General features: G+C 42.6%; 7 protein-coding genes across 11 annotated transcripts; 6 read left to right on the plus strand and 1 right to left on the minus strand.

Moving 5' to 3' along the window:
* Positions 1-35: 35 nt before the first annotated feature.
* RB195_021711 (uncharacterized protein) lies at positions 36-6,831 on the plus strand (the record flags this gene model as incomplete). Of its 3 annotated transcripts, XM_064208584.1 has the most annotated exons (8): positions 135-1,085; positions 1,222-1,301; positions 1,366-1,493; positions 4,378-4,436; positions 5,253-5,334; positions 5,392-5,482; positions 6,627-6,675; positions 6,763-6,831. In XM_064208584.1, the coding sequence occupies 8 exons, from the start codon at positions 135-137 to the stop codon at positions 6,829-6,831; spliced, it is 1,509 nt and encodes a 502-aa protein (XP_064064466.1). The 3 variants fall into 3 exon arrangements, with proteins under 3 accessions (XP_064064465.1, XP_064064466.1, XP_064064468.1); XM_064208586.1 differs by lacking the exons at positions 135-1,085; positions 1,222-1,301; positions 1,366-1,493 and having other exon boundaries at positions 4,383-4,436; XM_064208585.1 differs by lacking the exons at positions 1,222-1,301; positions 1,366-1,493; positions 4,378-4,436; ... (2 more) ...; positions 6,627-6,675; positions 6,763-6,831 and having other exon boundaries at positions 36-1,124.
* Positions 1,136-1,513, plus strand: RB195_021712 (uncharacterized protein; the record flags this gene model as incomplete). Its single annotated transcript, XM_064208587.1, has 1 exon — positions 1,136-1,513. One exon carries the CDS (start codon positions 1,136-1,138, stop codon positions 1,511-1,513), a length of 378 nt encoding a protein of 125 aa, XP_064064467.1.
* A 3,131-nt stretch (positions 6,832-9,962) lies between the features above and the next one.
* RB195_021713 (uncharacterized protein) lies at positions 9,963-15,618 on the plus strand (the record flags this gene model as incomplete). 2 transcript variants are annotated; one of them, XM_064208588.1, is made up of 3 exons in its annotated part: positions 9,963-10,077; positions 14,031-14,980; positions 15,430-15,618. In XM_064208588.1, 3 exons carry the CDS (start codon positions 9,963-9,965, stop codon positions 15,616-15,618), a joined length of 1,254 nt encoding a protein of 417 aa, XP_064064469.1. The 2 variants fall into 2 exon arrangements, with proteins under 2 accessions (XP_064064469.1, XP_064064472.1); XM_064208589.1 differs by lacking the exons at positions 9,963-10,077; positions 14,031-14,980 and having other exon boundaries at positions 15,361-15,618.
* Positions 13,474-14,181, plus strand: RB195_021714 (uncharacterized protein; the record flags this gene model as incomplete). The annotated part of the gene is made up of 2 exons (XM_064208590.1): positions 13,474-13,573; positions 13,709-14,181. 2 exons carry the CDS (start codon positions 13,474-13,476, stop codon positions 14,179-14,181), a joined length of 573 nt encoding a protein of 190 aa, XP_064064470.1.
* RB195_021715 (uncharacterized protein) lies at positions 14,204-15,013 on the plus strand (the record flags this gene model as incomplete). The annotated part of the gene is made up of 1 exon (XM_064208591.1): positions 14,204-15,013. The coding sequence occupies one exon, from the start codon at positions 14,204-14,206 to the stop codon at positions 15,011-15,013; it is 810 nt and encodes a 269-aa protein (XP_064064471.1).
* Positions 15,619-16,637: 1,019 nt separating the features above from the next.
* Positions 16,638-16,979, minus strand: RB195_021716 (uncharacterized protein; the record flags this gene model as incomplete). Its single annotated transcript, XM_064208592.1, has 1 exon — positions 16,638-16,979. One exon carries the CDS (start codon positions 16,977-16,979, stop codon positions 16,638-16,640), a length of 342 nt encoding a protein of 113 aa, XP_064064473.1.
* A 1,440-nt stretch (positions 16,980-18,419) lies between these two features.
* RB195_021717 (uncharacterized protein) lies at positions 18,420-20,480 on the plus strand (the record flags this gene model as incomplete). Of its 2 annotated transcripts, XM_064208593.1 has the most annotated exons (4): positions 18,420-18,580; positions 18,642-19,045; positions 20,021-20,187; positions 20,328-20,480. In XM_064208593.1, 4 exons carry the CDS (start codon positions 18,420-18,422, stop codon positions 20,478-20,480), a joined length of 885 nt encoding a protein of 294 aa, XP_064064474.1. The 2 variants fall into 2 exon arrangements, with proteins under 2 accessions (XP_064064474.1, XP_064064475.1); XM_064208594.1 differs by lacking the exons at positions 20,021-20,187; positions 20,328-20,480 and having other exon boundaries at positions 18,642-19,125.
* Positions 20,481-21,788: the final 1,308 nt, after the last annotated feature.

Raw genomic sequence — 21,788 nt, forward strand, 5'->3', positions numbered from 1 at the left:
GAAAGATCATCCGTTCAATATGGATGAACGAAAGGATGCCTGATTCGTGGAGACACGCTGTCATAATTCTCCTCCAGAAGAAGTTATCCATCACGGACCCAAGGAATTATCGAGGAATCTCTTTGCTGCGTGTTATGTACAAGGTACTGGAGCGAATTATCCTGGACCGACTCATTAAACATCGCGAAGATACGACGCGCGACGAGCAAGCTGGCTTTCGTCCTGGCCGATCTACGATTGACCAGGTGTTCATCGTCAGGAGAGTGGTCGAAATCTGGCAGCGGTATTCGAAGCCAATGCAACTAGCGTTTCTGGACTTTGAAGCCGTTTTCGACTCTCCTCACCGAGGCCGTCTTATCAACGCGCTTCGCGCCGATGGAGTACCAGGAAAGTTCGTTCGCTTGCTTGATGACATGAATCAACGAACAACTGTTGCAGTTCGAACACCAGCCGGATGTACAACACCGTTTGAAGTGGTAACTGGAGTAAGACAAGGAGCGGTGGCAGGACCCTACCGGTTCAATTTCGCCATCGACGACATTATGCGAAGAACAGTCGACCAGTGTCCTGTCGACATTGGCTTAGCACCATCAGGGTGCCCCTTGACTGACCTCGAGTACGCCGACGATGTTGTTATATTTGCGGAAAGCAGTACGAAACGTCAGCATGTTGTCAACCTTGTATCGAAGCTGGCTGCAGCCTACGGACTACGCCTACGCCCTGATAAATGCAAGCAGATGTGGATCTCTTCGAGACCTCGAACGGGAATCAGGGTGGACGGACAACCGATAGAACTCGTCGATGAGTTCTATTACCTGGGCTGTATGCTGAAGAACAACGGCAGCTACGAGAGAGATGTTCAGCAAAGATGCGCTAAGGCCAAATCTGCATTTAACTCCTTAACGAAATGTCTGTGGTCGACCCCCATCACCAACGAAGTCAAGCTGCGAGTCTACCCATCCGCAATTCGCCCCATCATGATGTACGGATCGGAGACTTGGGCAGCACCATCAACGGTTATGGAGAGGCTTGACGGCACGGAACGGAAGCTGCTTAGACTGCTACTTGGCTACTTTTGGCCTAGGGTATACCACAATGAAAGCCTTACGCGGAAGTCGATGTAGTGTACCGGTGGATGACAAGTGGAAGATATAAACATCTTGCATCGCCATCGAAAGTGGCTAAAGTAAATCGTCTTCGCTTCTTTGGTCATATATTAAGGAGACCGGCAGATCGCCTTGTTCAACGAGTTCTGAGGAGTTCGTCGGGTTCGAGCTGGAAGAAGCCACCTGGCCGAAAACGTGAGTTCTGGACTGAGGCGGTGAAAGAGGACCTGAGGACACTCATCGTGGAGAGGCAGTTCAGGCGAGACGTAAGGTTTCGCAGAGTATGGAATAGCGACGAATGGATTGATTCTGTGCAAGCTCTCGCAGAAGATCGAGAAGGTTGGGCAGAGCTGTGTTTAAGGACGGCACACCTCGGCGAAGATGCGGGTAATCGCGCCAGGCGATGACATCAGTCCACCGATTAAGTCAAGTTAAGTCATGCGTAGATTATATCACCAGTAATAATCACAATAATCACCTATATTCTTTTAATATAAGGCTGGTATGGCGCAGTCGGTTAGAGATCCGTTGTAGCCACATGGACGAGGGTTTGAAACCGCTCTGGTGCAAACCGAGCCCTTAATCCCTCCGGGGTCGATAAATTGGTACCAGACTCGTCTGGGAGGATAAAAACACTGACTTGACCATCGGCTGGCCCCCGCAAGTCACTGTATGGGCCAACACGTTTCAAAACCTCAACGATTACGAATTCCAGTAAAAGGCGTTGGCGCATCCCGAGTGGATTCATACGCCAGTGACTTTATCTTTTATTTTGACTTATAATATCTTTCTAAGTAGTGTTGAATATATGCTTTTTGAGCGTAGTATATCTACTCGCTTCTGATTATAATGTAGTCGGCGCCGAGTGTGCTCAACAGAGTGGACGCCTCGACATCTTCGCCGCCGACTACGCAGCGGCAGATGCGTCGCGCTCACTCGGTGGAACACACCTGGATTTGACTTCCTTCACGTCCACCTATTTCTCTATTCGTCTGTTTATTTTTATTTTACTCTTATTGCTTCAAAATCCCCAGTTATCGAAGAAGTATTGCAACGGAAGCGAGTAAATTCAGAAGAAAGAAAACCTTCATAATGGCGCGTTGAAAACTGTACCTTTTTTGACTACCACGCTCAGAATACTTTCGTCTTTATTTTTAGGCTCGACCTTACCTGTTTGGTCCTCTGCAAACTGTACTTTGTGGAATTATACTCTGTGTATCAACACCGCTTGGTTGTGCATTATTCCCACAGATGACTCCAGTCAAAGTATCGAAACTTGAACCGGAACTACAGGAAAAGATTAAAGCGTTGCCTAATTCACCCTCAGTTGTTTATTGTAACAAGGGTCTGTAATACAAAACGATGAATCTTGTTTTTTTTTTTGCTCACCCATTTTTTTCATTCCTTGGCATCGATGGGAAAGTTTTTGCGAGTTCGTTTATAACATTTTTTTGTCGTCTGTTTGATGTTTTTCACTATTTCCTTACCCTAAATTTCGTACTTAAACGTGTATAAGCACTTTTTTACTGGGCATTCCTTGTAACGTTTTACTTTTTTAATTTCTCGAAGCGTTTGACAAGTCTTTTAAGGAATTTTTGTAAATTAAGTGAGCCTCCATTAACCTTTCATTCTATAGAAAGCTTCAGTACAATTCTACGTCTGATCCAGCATATTCCATTTGCGGTTGTGATAGTCTGAGTTTCGTAATGGGCAGGCATAATAGTACGTACTACCTTGCGAAACTTCCTCTATCGAGATATGCTTTGCGATAGTTTTTATCTTCATTTCATTTTAGCCTTTATTTCATTTTCTAGTGTATCTCAGAGGTTGTTCACATTTCATTCTGCATAGATATTTCTGTAAATTTTATATTCATTGTCATCTATTTGTGATGATCATAACTTATCAGAACCTCGCTATCGTTGTGACATTTTATCCGTTTCGGTGTAAGTGCCTATAAAAAACGTTTTTTTTTTTGCCCATCAGATTCACGCTAGGAAAGTAGAACTCGATAGATGAGGAATAAAAATTTTTTATTCGAGCTTCGACATTCGCTTTAATTAGAGAAATAGTTCAACGTCAAACTAAACATTGAGTAGGTACATGAAAAGAAAGCAGCGCTAATATTAGCATACGAAGTCGACTCAAAATGTCTTAAGCAAGGTCGCCGCGACGCGTCTGACGTAACTCATTCCCTCTGCTTGACAGTACTCTGCTCTAATCAATATGGGATCGTGCTCACAACTGAACACACCGACTGTACATCACACAGATTCCTCATGTGCACAAATAGGACATATATTTCTATTATTAATTGATCGTGTGAAAATGTGTTGATTCATTTGATTCATTAGTTGACGCCACGTCATAAAAGGTTAGGAAAATTTGTCGTAAAGGGAATTGTTCTACTTTGTTAAGACATCCAACCTGCTCGGAATGTTCTGGAAAACAACACCTTTTCCCAACATTGGAAAGAGTCTGCTATTTTCTTGAAACAACTTCACTATAAGACCATTTTTAGAGGGAAATTTCAAGGAGTAACTTCATTTTAGGTCGTTAATCGACCAGGAGTTGAACCACATCAAATGACCTCAAGAACGCAAATACCCCAATTACATAAATTGGAACACAGAATTTCAGAGCATTGAGTCATTTAAAAATTAACCAGAAACTATTTGTATGTTATTTTGAGAAGAACCAAAACTTCTTTTGTCTGTTTTCCTTTTAACATATAAATATTTTGACTGGCTTATAGATGACAAACTTTTGTTTAAAACTAAACATTTTTCGGGATAACATATAAAAAGATGGCATTTTTTAGAAGTGAGCGCATTTCAGATTTCCAGCGTACCAGCCGAATTTCTTAGTTTCTGAATTTGAATTTCTTGTAATTAACAAATTGCGCTGAAATTAAGGCTGAATTCCCACCTACAAATTTTTCTAACAAATAAAATCTTTCCCGCTCTCGCTAATTATTTGCGTATTTTTGACATTGATGGGAAAAGATTTGACGCAAGAAGATTATTATGGTATTGCAAATATCGTGAAAAAAGGAAAAAGAGAATAGTTCCTAGTTCCTGAAAAGAAATAATGTAGTAGATCCACAATCTATTGCTTTTATTTTTTATAGCTTATCGTTTATATAGTGGTTTATTAGAGCCTTCCTCTGCTTCCACTTTTATGAACGAATATTTCACAGATTGTTTGGGAGTACTAAAAGACTAAGAACTGTACTGTATGTGTTTTAATATAACTATGGGTGTATTTTCAGTGAGAATGCACTTTGCACTTTGCTTTGCTTTGGTAGCCATTGTCACTGCCCAAGAACAGGTATGCTTGCTATTATACTAAGTTTTTAAGAAAATCTATGGAAAATGGGAATGGAAAAATTGCTTAACAGTACTATTTTAACACATATTATTATTAAATGTATGTGATGTGTTAAAATTATCAAAATGTCCAAGTTTTCTTGTGAGATTTGCTAACATCAAATTCCATGCGGATATTAATGCTAATAAGTTAGCGCTGTTGTTCCGAGCGACCGCAGCGCAAGTTCAGCTTGCGGAGCGGTCATAGACTATGGCAAATCGGCAATGTGTATATCGGCAATGTGTGGAAGAGACTATAGAGAAACAGAAACAGATGAGACTGAATATATCCTAATCTTTTCGCTCATAACTCCTCTTTTATAGATTATCCCTTTAAAATATAGCATTTACAAACTTTGTATGAGAAACATATTGAGAGAGGAAAACTAAATATCTCAATAATACGTATTTCACTGATTCATTTAAGATCTTTATGAAGTTAAATGCTTTTACCCTTGAGCTTCCTTTAAAATCCGAAACTTGGAGATTTCAGTATACCAAAGATAAACTACGAACAAAAAGTTGTTAAGCTTAACCTCACTGCAAACCTTTCATTTTGAACGGTATCGAAGGCCGTAGAGGTACGAATGAGGAGAAGTAGTTGAGGTGATGAGCAAATAAGATTTCATTGTTCAATCTTACGTAGTCGAATTTGTGAATGAATAATTAATATTCTAATATCAAAACGGATAAATTCGCGAATAGAATTGAACTTAAACGACGACTTTGTACATTCTTGGTCCTTGCTATTGCTCCGGCTCTACGGGATTTCTTCCAGAACAGCAGATTTGATTTTAACGGAGGCCGAGTATTTCAAAACACCGGAATCGTCACTAATGAAAAACTTCCCTGTGGATTCAGTAAGTGCAGTAATGTTTCACATTGAAAAAAACTTCAAAAATTGGTGAATTTTAAAGGCTGTTCTCGAAAAACTGCCGTTTTGACGATGGTGGATGGAGTTTTCTCGCGAGCTGAATGTTCGGACCCAAACGGAGATGTGAGAGCAAGGTTTGCACAGTTGTATCAAAACATTCTGGATTATGGTGCAGTTGCGTATAGTAGGGTCAAAAGTGAAGCACGGTCTAGTCGGGTAAGCAGCGGCGCTCGAAGAGACGTGCGGGACTGTAGCAGTTAGAATCCAGAGGAAACCCTTGCTGACACGAATCCTCGCTGTAGTTCACGGTGGTCCCACATTGGTTCCAACTGCTGTCTGTACTTCGACGCAACTGCACCCTGCCTCATACCGTTTTGACCCTACTGTAGATGACCTTGCGTCCCTCGCTAGCCTCAGCAATGTTGCTGTGTTGAATGGTTTCACCTTCCCTCTCAGCGCAACCGCCTACGCATTTGAAGCACAAGTCAAGTCGTTCTGATTCTATTGTAAACCATATGTTCCTACACATATTATTAAATTTCTGAATGCAGCAATCTCATCAAACGATGTTCTGCCAATTTTGTCAAATTTGCACGAATATGTCTGCGAACACATCGCAATCCGTTACGCACGTGCGCAGCCATTTCACCTGAAGACGTTTTTCAATCAGTCGCATATACTCTGTATGCACATGTTCTCGGACTTTTTCTTTTTTAGGCAAAAAACAAAAACTTTTCAGTTGAAATGTAGGATAGAAATTGACAGTCACCTCAAGGTCTCTTTACGTGCTGCGCCCCAATGTCGCATCTCTATCTTACCCAATACCCTTTACTCAACAGCTGCAATGTAAACAATAAATAAAAATGCGTGCAGTCATATAAAAAACCACGTATTTTCGCTGAAAAAGAAAACAAGATTAGAAAACGCCAAATTTCATAAATAACTGCCTACGTCAGACTGCACCATGAATCAAAATATTTTAGCCGATTTGTATACTTATATAGTCGGGTCAAAACGACATGAAGTGCGGTGCAGTCGCGTAGGCGGTTGCGCTCGAAGTGGTGCGGTGGAGCGTAGCGGTAGGGATCGAGTGGGCACCTCACCTACCACCGTCCAATGAGAGCAGCTCGCGAAAGTCCCACCTCGATTCCAACCGCTACCTCCACCGCGCCGCTTCGAGCGCAACCGCTTGCCACCGTGCCGCTTCGAGTACAACCGCTGGCGCAATTGCACCGTACTTCACGTCGTTTTGACTCTACTATGGTCCCTTACTTTTAGATGTGGGCCGTGTTGTGAAATGAGGGCATTATCTGTGGGATTATCAGCGGTAAGATTTTTATCTTCTGTAAAAAGCGTTATATAGAAGTTCTATATCAAGATCATGAATTTGATTCCGTTTTTCTTTCAAATCTAGCAATCGGCTGCTGGTTTTCTGTCCGTCACTGGAGAATGCGTTTGCTGCTTCGACAATAAGAGCTGTTAATGTTGAGGAGTAGCAGTACAAGTCTGAATAAATTTTTATTGATAGCTCTTTTTTAAAGAGTGATGTTGCAAAGGTTGAAAATTCCGCTTATTCCTAATCCTAAAACAGGCAGAAAAGGCAGAATATCATGAATCTGACGTGTTATGGATTTGTCATAGAAAGCTTCTATACGGGGTCGTAGATTGCGGATAACCACGTGGTTCCGCTCATCTCTCCGTGATCGTCGTAAGGAATGGGATGGGAATCGCTTTAGTTCCTACGAAGTGCGGTGGAGCGCGCCTCTATGTACATGTTCCTTCCTGCTTAGCAGTCATTAGTTTAACTTGAATAGGCTGCTGAGAAGACCGTATTAATCCTCGAAGTGTCGCTCGTTGATGCACATGTGCACAAGGGCGGCGGGTTGCAGTGCAAGCCGTCGTAGAAAACGGCGGCTTCTGGGGTCGTTCTTTTACAGCGACTACGGAGAGATCAGCGGAACCACCTGGTTTTCCACAATCTACGACCCTGTATAGAAGCTTTCCATGAGAAATCCATACCGCGTCAGATCCATGGTATGCTGGCTTTAAAACGACGGTCTGCCCGCAAATATCGTCTTGCAACGTCTGCGCTCAGTACTTGCCTTCTCCACCTAGTTATTATGGTAATTAAATCGTTATTAATGTGCGAAGCATTATCTTCCTTGTGTAACTCACGGAAGTGCATATCTCACTGGCACTGGTGGTTGTTGACGTTCCAGTTCTTAGTGTAATGCTTTACCTTGTTCCGAAACATATCCAGAATGTCCAGGGAACTGAAGACTCATTTGGAAGAGAACACAAACTATGTGATCTACACAACTCCCATTACAAAAATCCTCCTTCTTTCTGTTCACATTTAAACATTTCACATCTGCTCTGTGCAAAATACATACACATACGTGATAACTCAAAACGTTCTCTACCAACATGTCATTAGGCGATTCATTATTTTTCGTATCAACACACACACATAAGCAAACCAGTCTTCTTTTGATCTTTCCCTCTCGCCCGGGCCAATTTGACATGCCGTTCAGCCATTAACGCTGACCGTTCGCAGCCGCTCCGATTATTAAAGGCGTGAAACAGCGATTTTTATGCGAAGCAGCACTGGAAATTCTTCAAAAGAAAGGAAGAAGAAATGAAATTGGATGTTTCCTCCTCGTGCTTGCAAATGTACTCATACTCGTACATAAAGTTCGTAAGTGATTGTAGTTATCTTTTGCACACATTTTTCTTCAATCTTTCTCTTCTTTTCTTCTTCGTGTGACAATCTGAGGCATCTTTTTCTCACTTGTCGATTTTTCTCTGAGAATACTAACCACTACTGAGAGAAGAAACTATCTGTAAAATCTGTCGAGTTTTCTTCAAGTAATTTCTGTTAGTATGCATGACTTTTTCGACGACAACAACGACAACGAGTTCCCTTTGTTGATGAGTCCTGAAAGCATCCTTTTTCCATTCCAGAGTAGATCATTTAGAACTGAAAATCCACAAAAACCACATCATATGCTCACTTTTATCCCTTAACTACATGCATATTCCCTCGGAAACCTTTGGAATTAATTATAAACCGTTTATGTGCACATAATGAAGTGCCATTTGGTGATTATAAGGCGATAAGTGACTATCGTTTGTGAATACCTTTCATGAACACTCTCCCGCCTTCCGAATCATCCAATCTTATCAACACTTATAAACTTTTCGGGATTTGGGTATATGTTCAGATCCGCTCATGTGAAGCAGAAGATTTGTACGAATATGTACCGATATTTGTGCATGTTTCGAATACAATTCCACCTGTTTGATCGATTTCGACCAGGATTTTACACACAGACACTCTGGGCCAAGGTGCCATTAGATGTCATTTTCATGCAGCAGTACTAATATGTCCACTGATCATACTAACTTTATTGATTTGACCATACCTTTGCTCTAAGGACTTTAAAAGCTTACCACTTGAAGTTTTGACATATGCTGACCAGCAATATGATAACCGTTTTGCTTGAAGCGTTCGGTTTTACACATTTCTTCATTTTTTCCTTGTTTCTGTTCAATTAACACAAATATTGACTTCACTTTCTGCCTGGGCTCACTTGAAGTTTTCCAAATGTGGGTCCTACGTGTGCTTACCACTGATATGATTACTTTTGGTTCGAAAAAACTCGACTTCATCGATCCACTGATTTCTCTCTAGTTACTGTAATGTCCATCAGAGAGGTTTCTCCTCTTTGTTTTTGAATTGTTTTAAGCATAATTGATTAGAACTATAACCTATGTTCGTCCAAGTGATTTTATACCCATCCTTTATTTTGACTTTTTGTGAACTCTTTTTCAGACACCTTTGTGGGATTATCCCAACGATTTTCTTCAATCATAAATCGATGATGCTATGAATTGTAAACGAATTGTTGTGTTCAAAATCTCCAAAGAAATCCTCGGACCTCTCCAAATCATTCGAGAAATCCTAGATCCTACTAGCGTCCGCCCAAGTAAAAGCAAATGGAAGAGACTCACACAAATCAAAAGGAAGAATCGATCAGGATGAGTCATTGTCCGATTTGGCAAATTGCGCCTCGCCATTGATTTGATAGATCACGAAATATGACAGGCGCCATTGATTGGTAAATCGTGACCGCCAATGTGATCCTTTTTTTGTTTCCTTTTCTACTATATTTTAAGAAAATCTGAAGCAAAAACGTTTTTGCCAACATCTCATTATCCGACACATAATTTTTCCTATCAACACACATACATAGACAAACCAGTCTTTTTGTGATCTTTCCCTCTTGCCCGGGCCAATTTGACCTGCCGTTCAGCCATTAACGCTGACTGTTCGCAGCCGCTCTGATTATTAAAGGCGGGAAACAGCAATTTTTATGCAAAACAGCACTGGAAATTCTTTAAAAGAAAGGAAGAAGAAATGAAATTGGATGTTTCCTCCTCGTGCTTGCAAATATACTCATACTCAAAAAGAATCCTTCAGTGATCGTAATTGTCTTACACACACACATTTTCTTTAAGCTGTGGAAATCTGAACTAGCTTTTCGCACCTACTGATTTTTTCCCCGCGAATTAATTTACAAAGTCGCTATCTGCAGGACATATAAACTTTTCATGAATGAATTTCTGTTGGAATGTGCGATTTTTCTCGACGACGACGATAACGCTGAGGTTCCGTTTCTTAACGAGATGCGTCAAAAGTCTCCAATTTTGATTCGAAAATGGATAGGTAATTTGGAGCGCCGAACTCACAGAAAGGACTGAACATGTGTTCTTTGGTAGACGTTAAATACGTACTTTTTTCCTAATACGCTTCAAATTAATCAACAAAGTTCTAGAGCAAGTACGTTTGCGCGATTGTAACTTGATAACTGATCATCCTTTCCGGTTCCTCTTTCTCAATAACCTCCCATCCTCTGACGCATCAGATCTTGTCAGCACTGATAAACTTTTCATATTTTGTTTATTTGTTTTCTTCCGCACATGTAAAGCTGTGGAAATATGTACAAACATATGTGGATTTTTGCACATTTTTCGAATACGATACTAGCTACTAAAGTACTTGATCGATTTTCAAAATTCGCAGTCAACTCAATCTTTTGGCCAAACTGCAGATTATAGGCTACTTTTCATGTGCCAATTTTGACAAGTTTATTGGCTGCATCGATTTTATTGATTCGAGTACTATTTTGTTTTAAAGGAATTAAAAGCTTAGCAGATGAGGCCTTGGCATATGCCGACCATTAAAATGACAGACATTTTTCTCGAAACTATCAGTTTTATACATATATTGATTCTTCCATGCTTTTGTTCGTTTAATACATGCACTGATTTCACTTTCTGCGTGAGCTTAGTTGAAGTTTGCCGAATGGAATCCTGGTGTGTTCTGACCGCTGATATGATAACCACTTTCTCCTGAATAATCAACATTGTCAATTCACTGATTTCTCTCTTTAATGATACCGAGCTAAATAAATCTCCACTTAATGGTATTGTCAATGACCGTCTTGAGCAAATTTTCAAAAGGCAGAGTATCACAAGTTGACGTAGTACGGAAAGCTCAGGGAGAGTTTATATAGAGTTTGGGTTGTAGGTTACGGAAACGAGCGTGGCACCGTTCATCTCCCCCTAATCGTCGTAAAAAAAAAAAGACGGCTTGGAAGACAGCGTTCTTTACTATGAAATCAACTCTCACCGTTGATCCACGGTCATTTCAGTAATCTAGAACTCGATTTCAAGGTTTTCTCTTCACTTGCCGTACCACCTCAGTTTCGTGATACGCTGCTTTTAATTTGTAGCGAGCAGCATAAGGCGGAAACGGGTAGTAAGCTCTGTAAACTCTTTCAAATATTTTCAAATATAAGATCATAAAAATTGAGGAAAAAAAACATGTTCAGCGTACCCAGGTAATATACTGAATAGTCGTCGATTATCAAGAAAAAGACCTCAACAGATATTGCGAAGACGTTTAAACATGCTAAGATAAATATTCATAAATTAATTGGACAGGAACGAAACACTAATGTGTTGCGTTACTACTGCAATTTCTACCTATAATGATGAACCAAAAAAACAGAACAAAGACGAAGTAGTTGAGGTAGTAAGGATTAATAGAATTAAACTGGTATGATATCGCGCTCAACGTCTTAGAGCATGTCTTTTCGGAGTGAAAATTGCCTCGTCAACTTCCGATTTTTCTTCGTCGTATATGTCCTGCCTGCAATAAACGGTGTTTAAGTGGAAATATGTGTGTAGGAAAGAAACATCTTTATTCTTTTCGGCATCACTAATGGAGTTATGCCGTGGTTATGAAGTGAGTAAAAAGTGTTGTTTAATCCTATCCAATAATATTTTCAGTATAAACAGAAATTAATTCAAATCCCGAATATCGTAGAAGCAAAATAAAATTCTATGAAATTTCCAATAGATTCTTTACAACAACTCGGAATTTTTTATTTCGCGTGGAAGAGCCTTGTCTCTTGTGGCACGAGATCGGTTTGTCGCTGCTTCGACTGCATCCATAAGGAAACCCAGGAAAAAATAACCAAATAAACAATTCATCTTAGATTTTCTTGGTCTATTCACACAATTACAACGATATTAGTGATCTTTAGCATTAGTTTTAAGTTTCTTAAACCGTTTGAGGCGGCATTTTGTTAATAAGGTAAAGTTGACAATCACTGGTAATTAATTAGACATTAAAATGCATTGGTTTGAGAGAAGAAAAAGGAATCAAAGATTTGTCAGTACACAAGATATTGTCTGATAAGGAAGGTGGAAATATTCCAAAGAAATAATGCGCAATCAAAGAGATTTTGCTGTTTGGCACAATTCTAGCGAGAATGCTCCATGCTGCCCAGAAGAAAGAGTGAAACATCCATTCAACCTTGGAAAGAAAGATTTAGTGTTATAGGATGTTCGCATATTTTTTTTCAGAAAATATTATACTGACGAAGTTGGTTAGGTGGTATCATGAGAAAATGTAATATAAAGCTATGAAGTTGTTGCAACAAGTTCCACTCATTCGACACTGGCAAATTTACTCGTCTATGACTTGAAAGTGATGCATTTTAGAAATTAAAATTCAATTTTAATGGTCATTCTATCAGTGGAACTATGGGATCTTTCCTGGATGTGCATAGATATCCAGATATTCGTCTTGGTATAACGGTATTTTCGTGGAAGTCAATGCGATATTTCCCATAATGAATCATCGTAACAAACAGAATCGGCTTGGACATTTTAACTAACAAAGTCCTTAATCTGGAAGAAATTCTTCAAATTTTTATTCTGGTTCATTTTTGATGTGTGACTTGCATATTCTTAATAACTTCCTTGAAACTTGTTCTTTCTACTTTCTCTATTCTCTTTCTATATCTTTCTTCTCTTGTTCTTTCTCTATAACACCTACATGACGTCATCTTTGAAAAATTGGAATGAGAGCCCAAGAAGATTCGAGAAGATGAACGACTTTGACCATTTTCATGGGAAGTTCCTTCGTCTAACTACTTCGTAACTACTTAGAGAGTAATGTTAATAGCAGAGTGGAACTACCCTTCTAAATGTCTTCAAAAAAGTAAGGCTCCCCGTACTCCTTAACGAAAAATTATTGCGATTAGGGCAAAATAAAAGTTAATGTCTATTTATTTACAGTAAGCACGATCCACAAACAGAGAGAGGCGGGAGAGCGATTTAGTATTGAATAAAGTCTAACATACCTCTGCAACGGTTTACCGCCTCGTAGTGGCGTGGAGGAGACTCTGGACGTCGAAATTAAATGCACAGCGGAGGTTCTTCCTCTGACAGGGTCTCCCAAGCTGAGAAGGAGTTCGACACATTCGAAATTCCTACTTTTCGGAATCGGAAGATTAGCTAAGAGTAAATCACTGCTAAGATTCACCACCGTCTTGGCAAAATGTCGCAAGGTGGCTCCCTGATCCATATACGTTGGGCGGCGACCTGTGGTGAAAGCTAACCTCGCCGGTGAAGGGCTGCTTACTTTGGGGAAAAGTCTTTTTGCCACTCCAGCATATTCACTGCCTTAGTACCCTGCACACCCTGCACACTGGGCCCTGTCGTGATTGCTCTGAAGGAGACGAAATGCAGAAGGAGCGACGTACGACAGATGAATGACGGTAGACTCGTCATTCGTGGAGAGAAGGTTCCGTCGCAAAATGTAGGCGGTGTTGGTTTTGCTGTGCACCCATCTTTCGTCCATCTTGTCGGTTCTCACAAGATCCTGTCACCTCGTCTGGCCATTCTTCACCTCCGCCCTCTGCGCCAAAAACCCACCACTATCAATCATCAACAGTTACTCACCAACAGCAGCTGATGAATCCGAAATGGACGCGTTTTACGAGGAGCTGGAGGAAGTGATCCGCAACGAGAAGTCTTCTACAAATTCGTTGTCAGAGACTTCAATGCAAAACTAGGAAAGGCTACAGAAGAGGAATACAGGAACGGAAGATTTGGACTAGGGGACCGGAACGAAAATGGCAATAGTCTTTCCGGGTTGTTGTCCGCCGGTTACCTCTCTCATGGGAACTCTCTTTTCATGAAGAAAGATCATCGTCGGTGGGCACGGAAATCGCCCAATGGCGCGACTCGTGCGGAGATCGACCACATACTCATCAACCGGAGGTGGTGTCTACTTGACGTCTTAGTAGTACCACCCTTTTGTAGTGGTTCTGATCACCGTCTCCCTCGTGCGACAATACGACTTAGCCACACGATGGAAAAGAACATCTGCTATCGGGAACGAAAGAGAAAAGAAGTCGTCTACGACGATTACGCACTCGAGGACTCCTTATCTCAAGGTGACTGGCACATGTGAGGACCCAAATGTGGACTACGAAATGCTGCTCAGAGGATTACGAACTTGTGCTGATCGTGTTTCGAAGTCACGCACGACAAACTTGGACCGAATTTCGAAGACCACCAAGAAATTGTTGGAAAGAAAAAGGTCTTTGAGTTTCGATCCGATTGCATCGCACACTGAGCGGTTAGTAGCAAACACCAGCTGTAGAAATGCGTTGCATGAAGATCTTCCGAAATACAGGCAGAAAATGATTCTGGAAGCAACACAAAGAAGAACGAGTTTAAAGAAGTGCCGCAGCGATCTCTGCGAATATAATGTTCCGCTAGCAGCCTTGATGAGCAAAGACGAGACTCGCACGTCTTCTCGTCGTGAGATGGAAATCATTACGGAGAGGTTCTACTCGAACCTTTTCCGTTCATCAACTCTTGTGTCAAACCCGATCATCTGCACTGGTGAAGCTCCACCACGGATTCTTCCTTCGGAAGTACGAGTTGCTACCAAAAACAGGAAATCTGGTACGGCTCCCGGGCCTGTTTTTATATCAGTAGACTCCTACCTTCAGAAAGAAAGGATCACAAAGTGGTGGAAGACCTCGCGAACCGTTCTTATCCATAAGAAAGGTGACCGAGAGGACCTTCGGAACTACCGTCCGATATGCTTGCTGAGCGTGTTATACAAAGTATTCACAAAGATCATCCTCACGCGCATATCTAGGACGCTGGATGAAGCGCAGCCTCAAGAACAAGCTGGATTCCGTCAGGGGTTCAGTTGCATAGACCACATCCAGACCGTGTCGAGGGTCTGGATTGCAGAGGTTAGCAGGGAATACCGCCTCCCCTTGTTCTAACTATTGTCGACTATGAGAAAGTCTTCAACATCGTAGAAGCGAATGCAATACTGACAGCGCTGGTCGATCAAGCTGTAGACGCGTCCTATGTGAGGACATTAGTAAACTGCTACGATCGATGCACCACTAAGATTCAGCTTTACCACCGCCCCCTCACCATATCCATTGGGAAAGGGGTACGACAAGGTGATACTATATCGCCGAAGCTGTTCACGGCTGCATTGCAATTGATAATAAAATCACTCTCCTGGGAAGAAAGGGGCACTAGTGTTGATTGAAGATTTCTCTCGATCCTCCGTTTTGCGGTCGACATAGTTTTCTTTTCGAGCAGTAAAAATTAAGCAAAAATGAAACTGAACGAATTGAACAAGGCAAGGAAGGGTGTAGGACTGCGAATAAACAGAAAGAAGATGCAGTTCATGATGGACGCCTACTGCGAGGACGAAGGAGTACAACTTGAAGGCTCCCAAATCGTGGAAACTTCGTCATACGTATACCTCGAACGTTCTATGAACATGGAAAACGAGTTGAAGGAAGAACTGAATAGAAAAATGAGAGCAGCAAGTTCAGCATTCGTTCCGTCAGGGAAACTACGGAGCAACTGAAGGACCAAGATCTTCGCGCCCACCTGTTTCGCTCGACAGTTCTTTCAGCGCTCTCTTACGCAGCAGAGACGTGGGTAGACACCGCTGCCACATCAAGGAAGCTAATTACTACCCACAGGGCCCTTGAGAACTGTCTCCTGAAGCTTAACCGGCGCACACAACACCTAGCCGGTCTTCGCAGCTCCGAATTAAGAGGAATGTCCCGTTTTTGCGACCCAGCCGAATATATATCGAAAGTAAAGCATAGATGGGCCGGTCACATTATGAGAAGAATCGACGATAGATGGACTAAAAGAACGCCAGCATGGATCCCAGCAGATGCTAAACGCCCTCGAGGGAGACCGCAATGGTCCTATTCTCTTCCCTGCTTCGCTCAATTCGTTGAGCATCGTTTCTGCTTCGTCGGTACTGCTCGAAAAGAGAACGATGTCGTCCGCGAAACGAAGGTTCGAGAGAAATCTTCCATCAACACGTATGCTCCTTTCTTCCCAGGAAAGGGATTTCATTATCCATTGCAATGCAGCCGTAAACAGCTTAGGCGATATAGTATCGCCTTGTCGTACCCCCTTTCCAATGGGTATGGTGAGAGGGCGGTGAAAAAACTGTATCTTAGTCGTACATCGATAGTAGCAATTGGCTAATGTCCTCACATACGACGCGTCTACACCTTGATCGACCAGCGCTGACAGTATTGCATTCATTTATACGCTGTCAAAGGCTTTCTCATAGTCGACGAAGGTTAGAACAAGAAGCAGGCGGTATTCCCGGCAAATCTCTATGACCCTCGACACGGTATGGATGTGGTCTATGCAACTGAACCCCTCACGGAATCCAGCTTGTTCTTGAGGCTGAGCTTCATCCAGCGTCCTAGATATGCGCGTGAGGATGATCTTTGTGAATACCTTGTATAACACGCTCAGCAAGCATATCGGACGGTAGTTCCGAAGGTCCTCTCGGTCACCTTTCTTATGGATAAAAACGATTCGCGAGGTCTTCCATTGGTCTGGGATCCCTTCTTTCTAAAGGTAGGATGTCATGTGCGCTGCTAAGATTACATGAAGCGGATGGCCACCAGCCCGAAGAAAGTCTGCTGATATTAAATCAGGTCCGGGGGCTGTGCCAGGTTTCATGCTCTTGATAGCGTCTCGTACTTCCGAAGGGAGAATCCGTGGTGAAGCTTCACCAGTGGGGATGATCGGGTTTGACAGAGGAGTTGATGAACGGAAAAGGTTCGAGTAGAACCTTTCCGTTATGATTTCCATCTCACGACGAGAAGATGTGCGAGTCCCGTCTTCGCTCAGCAAGGTTCCTATCGGAATATTATATTCGCGGAGATCCCTGCGGCACTTCTTTAGACTCATTCTTCTTTGTGCTGATTCCAGAGTCTTCTTCTGCCTGTACTTCAAAAGATCCTCCTGCAACGCTTTTCTCCAGCTAGTGTTGCTACTAACCGCTCAATGTGCGATACATTCGGATCAAGCCTCAAATCCCTTCTTCTTTCCAACAATTCCTTGGTGGTCTACGGAATTTGATGGTGTCTAATTCCGCGCGGTTCTTGACAGTTCGGCAACTTCGTTCAATGGCCGCAGGAACGACCTTTGACGTGTCGAGTTACACTTCTAGAGATTGAGATTCGAAAGTGAATAGCGCCTGCTTCATGATCGTCCTACCGTTCGTTGATGAATTCTTGATTTAAACGTCCACTGGGCGCTCAATCGACCACCCGCTTTCGGACGACGCACGTAAGAATTCGAATTCAGAATTCGACCCGAACAGAGAACGAGAAGAGGCTGGGCACCGGCGCCGTTAATTAAAGGTATCACCCACAAATCTGGGGTGGTGCCTGTTTCAGGTGGGTTATGCCAATAAGGGGTCGTAGATTATGGGGAGGAGAGTGATTCCGTCCATTTCTTCCTAATTGCCGTAAAAAACGGCCCGAAAGATGCGGCTTCGAGCGTTCCGGGCGCTACTTTCCACAACAAGTCCGATTGGAGCGCGCCAGCCTTCCGCGCGCGCCGCATCTTCCAGTTGCCTTTAATGGGCGCTCTTGTCATCATTAGTGATACTGGTAACGGTAATGGCTGAATAAATGACCCATGCGGCTGCGGGGGCTCGAAAAGCGCATGGCGCGCGGAACATTGTCGCGAGTTTGGGCAGAGACAAAGTCGCTGAGAGGAAACTCTCAGCTCCGAAGGGAAACCGTTACCGATTAATGGCACCCTTCGAAGGCTAATCGGAGGTTGTTGACGATATCTGGGCCGCGTCCGGTTACCACCCGCAGTACGGTCTTGTTATACGTGTGTCCACAGCCGTAGTGCGAGAGTATGCGAGAGTAGCACGTCGAACCAGCGCGTGTTATTCCAGAGATTCACTGCTTATTTATCTGTAGACATACAATGTAATTCGCGGTGGTCTGTCGTGCCCCGGTATGAAAAAGTCCTTGGCGTCCACAATCATTCCTTCCCCGTGGCCGTTAGCAATCACTAGGTACAGCCCAGGGGATGTGTGGTTTAGTCGCATAGGATACACCAGCAACGGCGGACTCTTTCTGGTGCTCGAGAGAAGTTGGGATCCGTAAACCTTTAACGGGGCTCGAGAACATCCTGAATAATATCTCTGTAGATAATACTCGCTGCCTTCTTCCAGCAACACTTGGCACTCGCTGCTCCTCCAATCGCCATAATTTTTCGCGTGAACACAGAATGCACTGAAGCAAATATTTACCCTTATAGATTTTCTCAACATACCCGCGTTTCCTCATTTCTGTTCACCACGTCTTTCCAATATCTTTCTGACCCATCATGTATCTGCCGGACATTCTTATTGCATTACAATCTTCCCCGAGAGTATTAAACAAGGACAATCAAAACCTCACCTTGGCTTCCCCTTCCGCAGACTTCCGCACCTACAGCCTGATCTGCACTTGCCATTTTTCCGTCACCATGGTAGCTCGTGCATTCCGGTCATATACATGGTCTCCACTGGAATGCTAGTCATTTGCAGTGAATCCTAATCTTCTACAGGCCTGATGCCCATTGGCGTGCCTTAAAAGGGATACTTCCACCTGAAAGCAGAAATATCTCTTCCCTAGACGAGTTGGAAGATGGCCCAACGATGCAAGGTCGAGATGCGAAGATGTTTCCCGACACAGGTACACTAGCGATTGCACAGGTGGGAACCGATACGCGACCTACTACTGCTCTATTGGCTCGTCGGATCAACAGTGGTAATTTCGCCATCAAAGACGAATGGAAGACGAATGCCCGCGGAAGACAGCTGATCGAAAACAACGTCTTCTTTCCGGAGCGAACGCTATTCTCAACTGATGAGGAACGCGAGGAGTACCGGGTTGCAGAGGAGCAAATTTCCGACGTGACAGCGGAAGCGGTCGTAATCATGTTTCGCGTGCGACGACTCGCTATCATCTGTATGTCACTAACGCGTCATTCCTCAACGCGACATCCAAATTGGGGATCCTCATTGTTTACCTCCCGGAGTGCCATATGATCATAGTCGATAAAGTGTCGCAGATACCTGAGCTCGCGTTTCTTGCGCTCATCACGCGCTTATACCACCCCTATCACATCTACATTGAGGATATGAGCCAGTTGAAGCCTCATGTACGGTACCCGCGCTCTACCAAAACGGCTATCTTTGGCGCCGCGGAAACGACGAAGTTATTGCTCCGCAAAGGACTCCCTTGGCACTTCCGGCGGCTAAGTTTTGGGCATATCCGAGAGCAACATCCTCCCAAAACGTTCTACAAAGAACAGTGTAGCCTGATGGAGCACTATGCTTCGCAGCAAGGAACGGCCCCCCATACACTCCGTTCAAGGACGGGAGACAGTCATCACCATCCTGTTGACGATTCATACGGACGTCGATCCCACCCGGACCATGTTCTTGGACGGCAAATTACAGATGAGAGTCGCAATTACTCTGTGTCGACACGGACAGTCTGAAATGGGAAGAGTGAGCGTGTTGGAAAAGCAACCGTACTGGGGACGACTTTTGTGAGCCGACGAGGGAGATGTGATGGTCAGCACCACGGGCCTGCCAGATTTCCTCGAGTAACAGTGAGTTATTCCTCCTTTTCCTAGGCTACTTCAAACCTGCCCTTGTTTCGAAATTATTTTGAAACCAGTTTCAGCCAATGTTTGGATTGCATTTCCAGTGTTTCATTTTGTTGGTTTTTTCGTTGTTATGCTTGAATTTGATTGATTTTCAAGGGAAATATCTTTATCTTGAGATGAGTGACCGAAAATCAGTGATTAGGGCATGGTTGCTGTACGACTTCAAAGAGGGCAAGACGGGCGCCGATTGTTACCGCTTACTTCCACAGTAACTCGCATTTGGACAAGACGTTATTTCCAGCCGCCAGTGCTTTGGTTCCAGCGTTTAGCTAACAGAAACGAATCCCTCGAAGACGAAGAACACGGTAGGCGCCCAGTCGTCGTCGATAACCAAACGCTGCTAGCCGCAATCGAGGAGTATCACACTCAGACTGTTCGCTTAATTGCGAGTACTTGGGATGCTTCAAAGATACCATCTATCGTCACCGTAATAATCGTAATATTTGAATCATAACGTTAAAACTCGCATTTCTTTTGAGACAGTCTAATATATGCTTCGTCCGAGGACGGACGTATTTTGAAATCGGCATACTAGTAGATGAAAGCTACGGCATAATGAAAGATGAAAGATTTCAGGCACCGGAGGAATCGACGCGGCGCATAACGGCGGTCGTTGCAGTGCCGAGTAAAGGAAGCAGAGCGCAAGGAGTGAAGTTCTTCTCACAACTTAGTACCGTTCTTCTCTGTAGACGATGTCAGCTATCCAATATTATGCTGATAATATGTTGATAAATATTAAAGCATAATCTGTGTTCGCCGTCCATAGATTCATCCATATTATCTCGCTCCTATCTGGAGTGATGTACTGACCGAAGGCGCACCCAACTTGTCAACGATTTATGAACATGGGAAAATCAGAATAAGTAATGAAAAACAGGTTGCTACTTTGGCAGCAAAAAAAAACAGAGAAAGTTCTATTGAGCTAGGAACTCGAGAGACAACTGCACCCTCAGAACAAAGAGATTTCTTGTTGATTCTGGAAGGAAAAAAGTTCGGGCTGGCGGAAAAAAGGAAAAAAAAACTTGTTACTTTAGTAAAAGTTTCACAATCTTCACAGTCATAGAATTATAGCTCTTAGAGATACCAGAATGTTCGAAATAAAATATACATTACGAATGTGTAACTATCATTCAACTTTTAAAACAATATCTTCACGTCCAAAATCATATATATTTGAGGAGCAGTTAACTTGGACTCAGCCTTACTAATGTGTGCCCATAGGTAAATTTTTCAAAACGTATTTTAATAGTAGGTTTTAAGAGTTCTAATTACATCCACTCGAAAGAGCTCGCACATACGAATTCGTTCATATGCAGATTTTACAATACAGATCAACTGAGGTGAGCATTGAAAAAAAGACAAAAAAAAAACGTGGATGCGTGTTTTTTCGCCTTCTGTTGGAGAATTAGCTATCCTACTTCAATTTTCCCCACCCATTAACATCACTGTTTCCATCTTATATGTCGCTGCAGGTTAATATCTGAATCAATGAATATGCTAAGTAGTGAAACGTTTTTCCATTTCACCGCCAAAAACTTTTTGGAATGCCTGATTCACGAATTGCGAGATGGGATGCAGTCCTATGCACATTCTCTATATTTCGTTTAAGCCTCGCGAAAAAAAAGGAACTATTTTCTCTTTCGAGAAAAAACGTTCGTACAGTATCAGAACAGTGAAACCATTTCCAGCTGTTCTTAGAATGGTTATTTGCAGTGAAGTCATGAATCGAAGGGACTTCTGTGGTAGGTTTTCAGAATTTCTTATAAATAACGGATATGAAAACGATTATCACTAACAGAAGGATCAGTAAATAAAGAAGTAAGTAAGTAAAAATAAGTGAATAGTATAAGTATGTAGTAGTAAGTAGTAGAAGTGAAATTGAAGAAATAAGAAAATGAGTTAAGCAATATCGTTGGTACCTGCTGTAACGGCCTCGTTGTTTAAATTTTGAACGTTAATAACATTTTAGTGAATATTCGTCTTATTTCCATGAAATAACCGCCGATAATCTCTGATTATTCTCACACTTTACTTTGA

This window comes from Necator americanus, chromosome X, assembly GCF_031761385.1.
Source record: "Necator americanus strain Aroian chromosome X, whole genome shotgun sequence".
Lineage (NCBI taxonomy): Eukaryota > Metazoa > Nematoda > Chromadorea > Rhabditida > Ancylostomatidae > Necator > Necator americanus.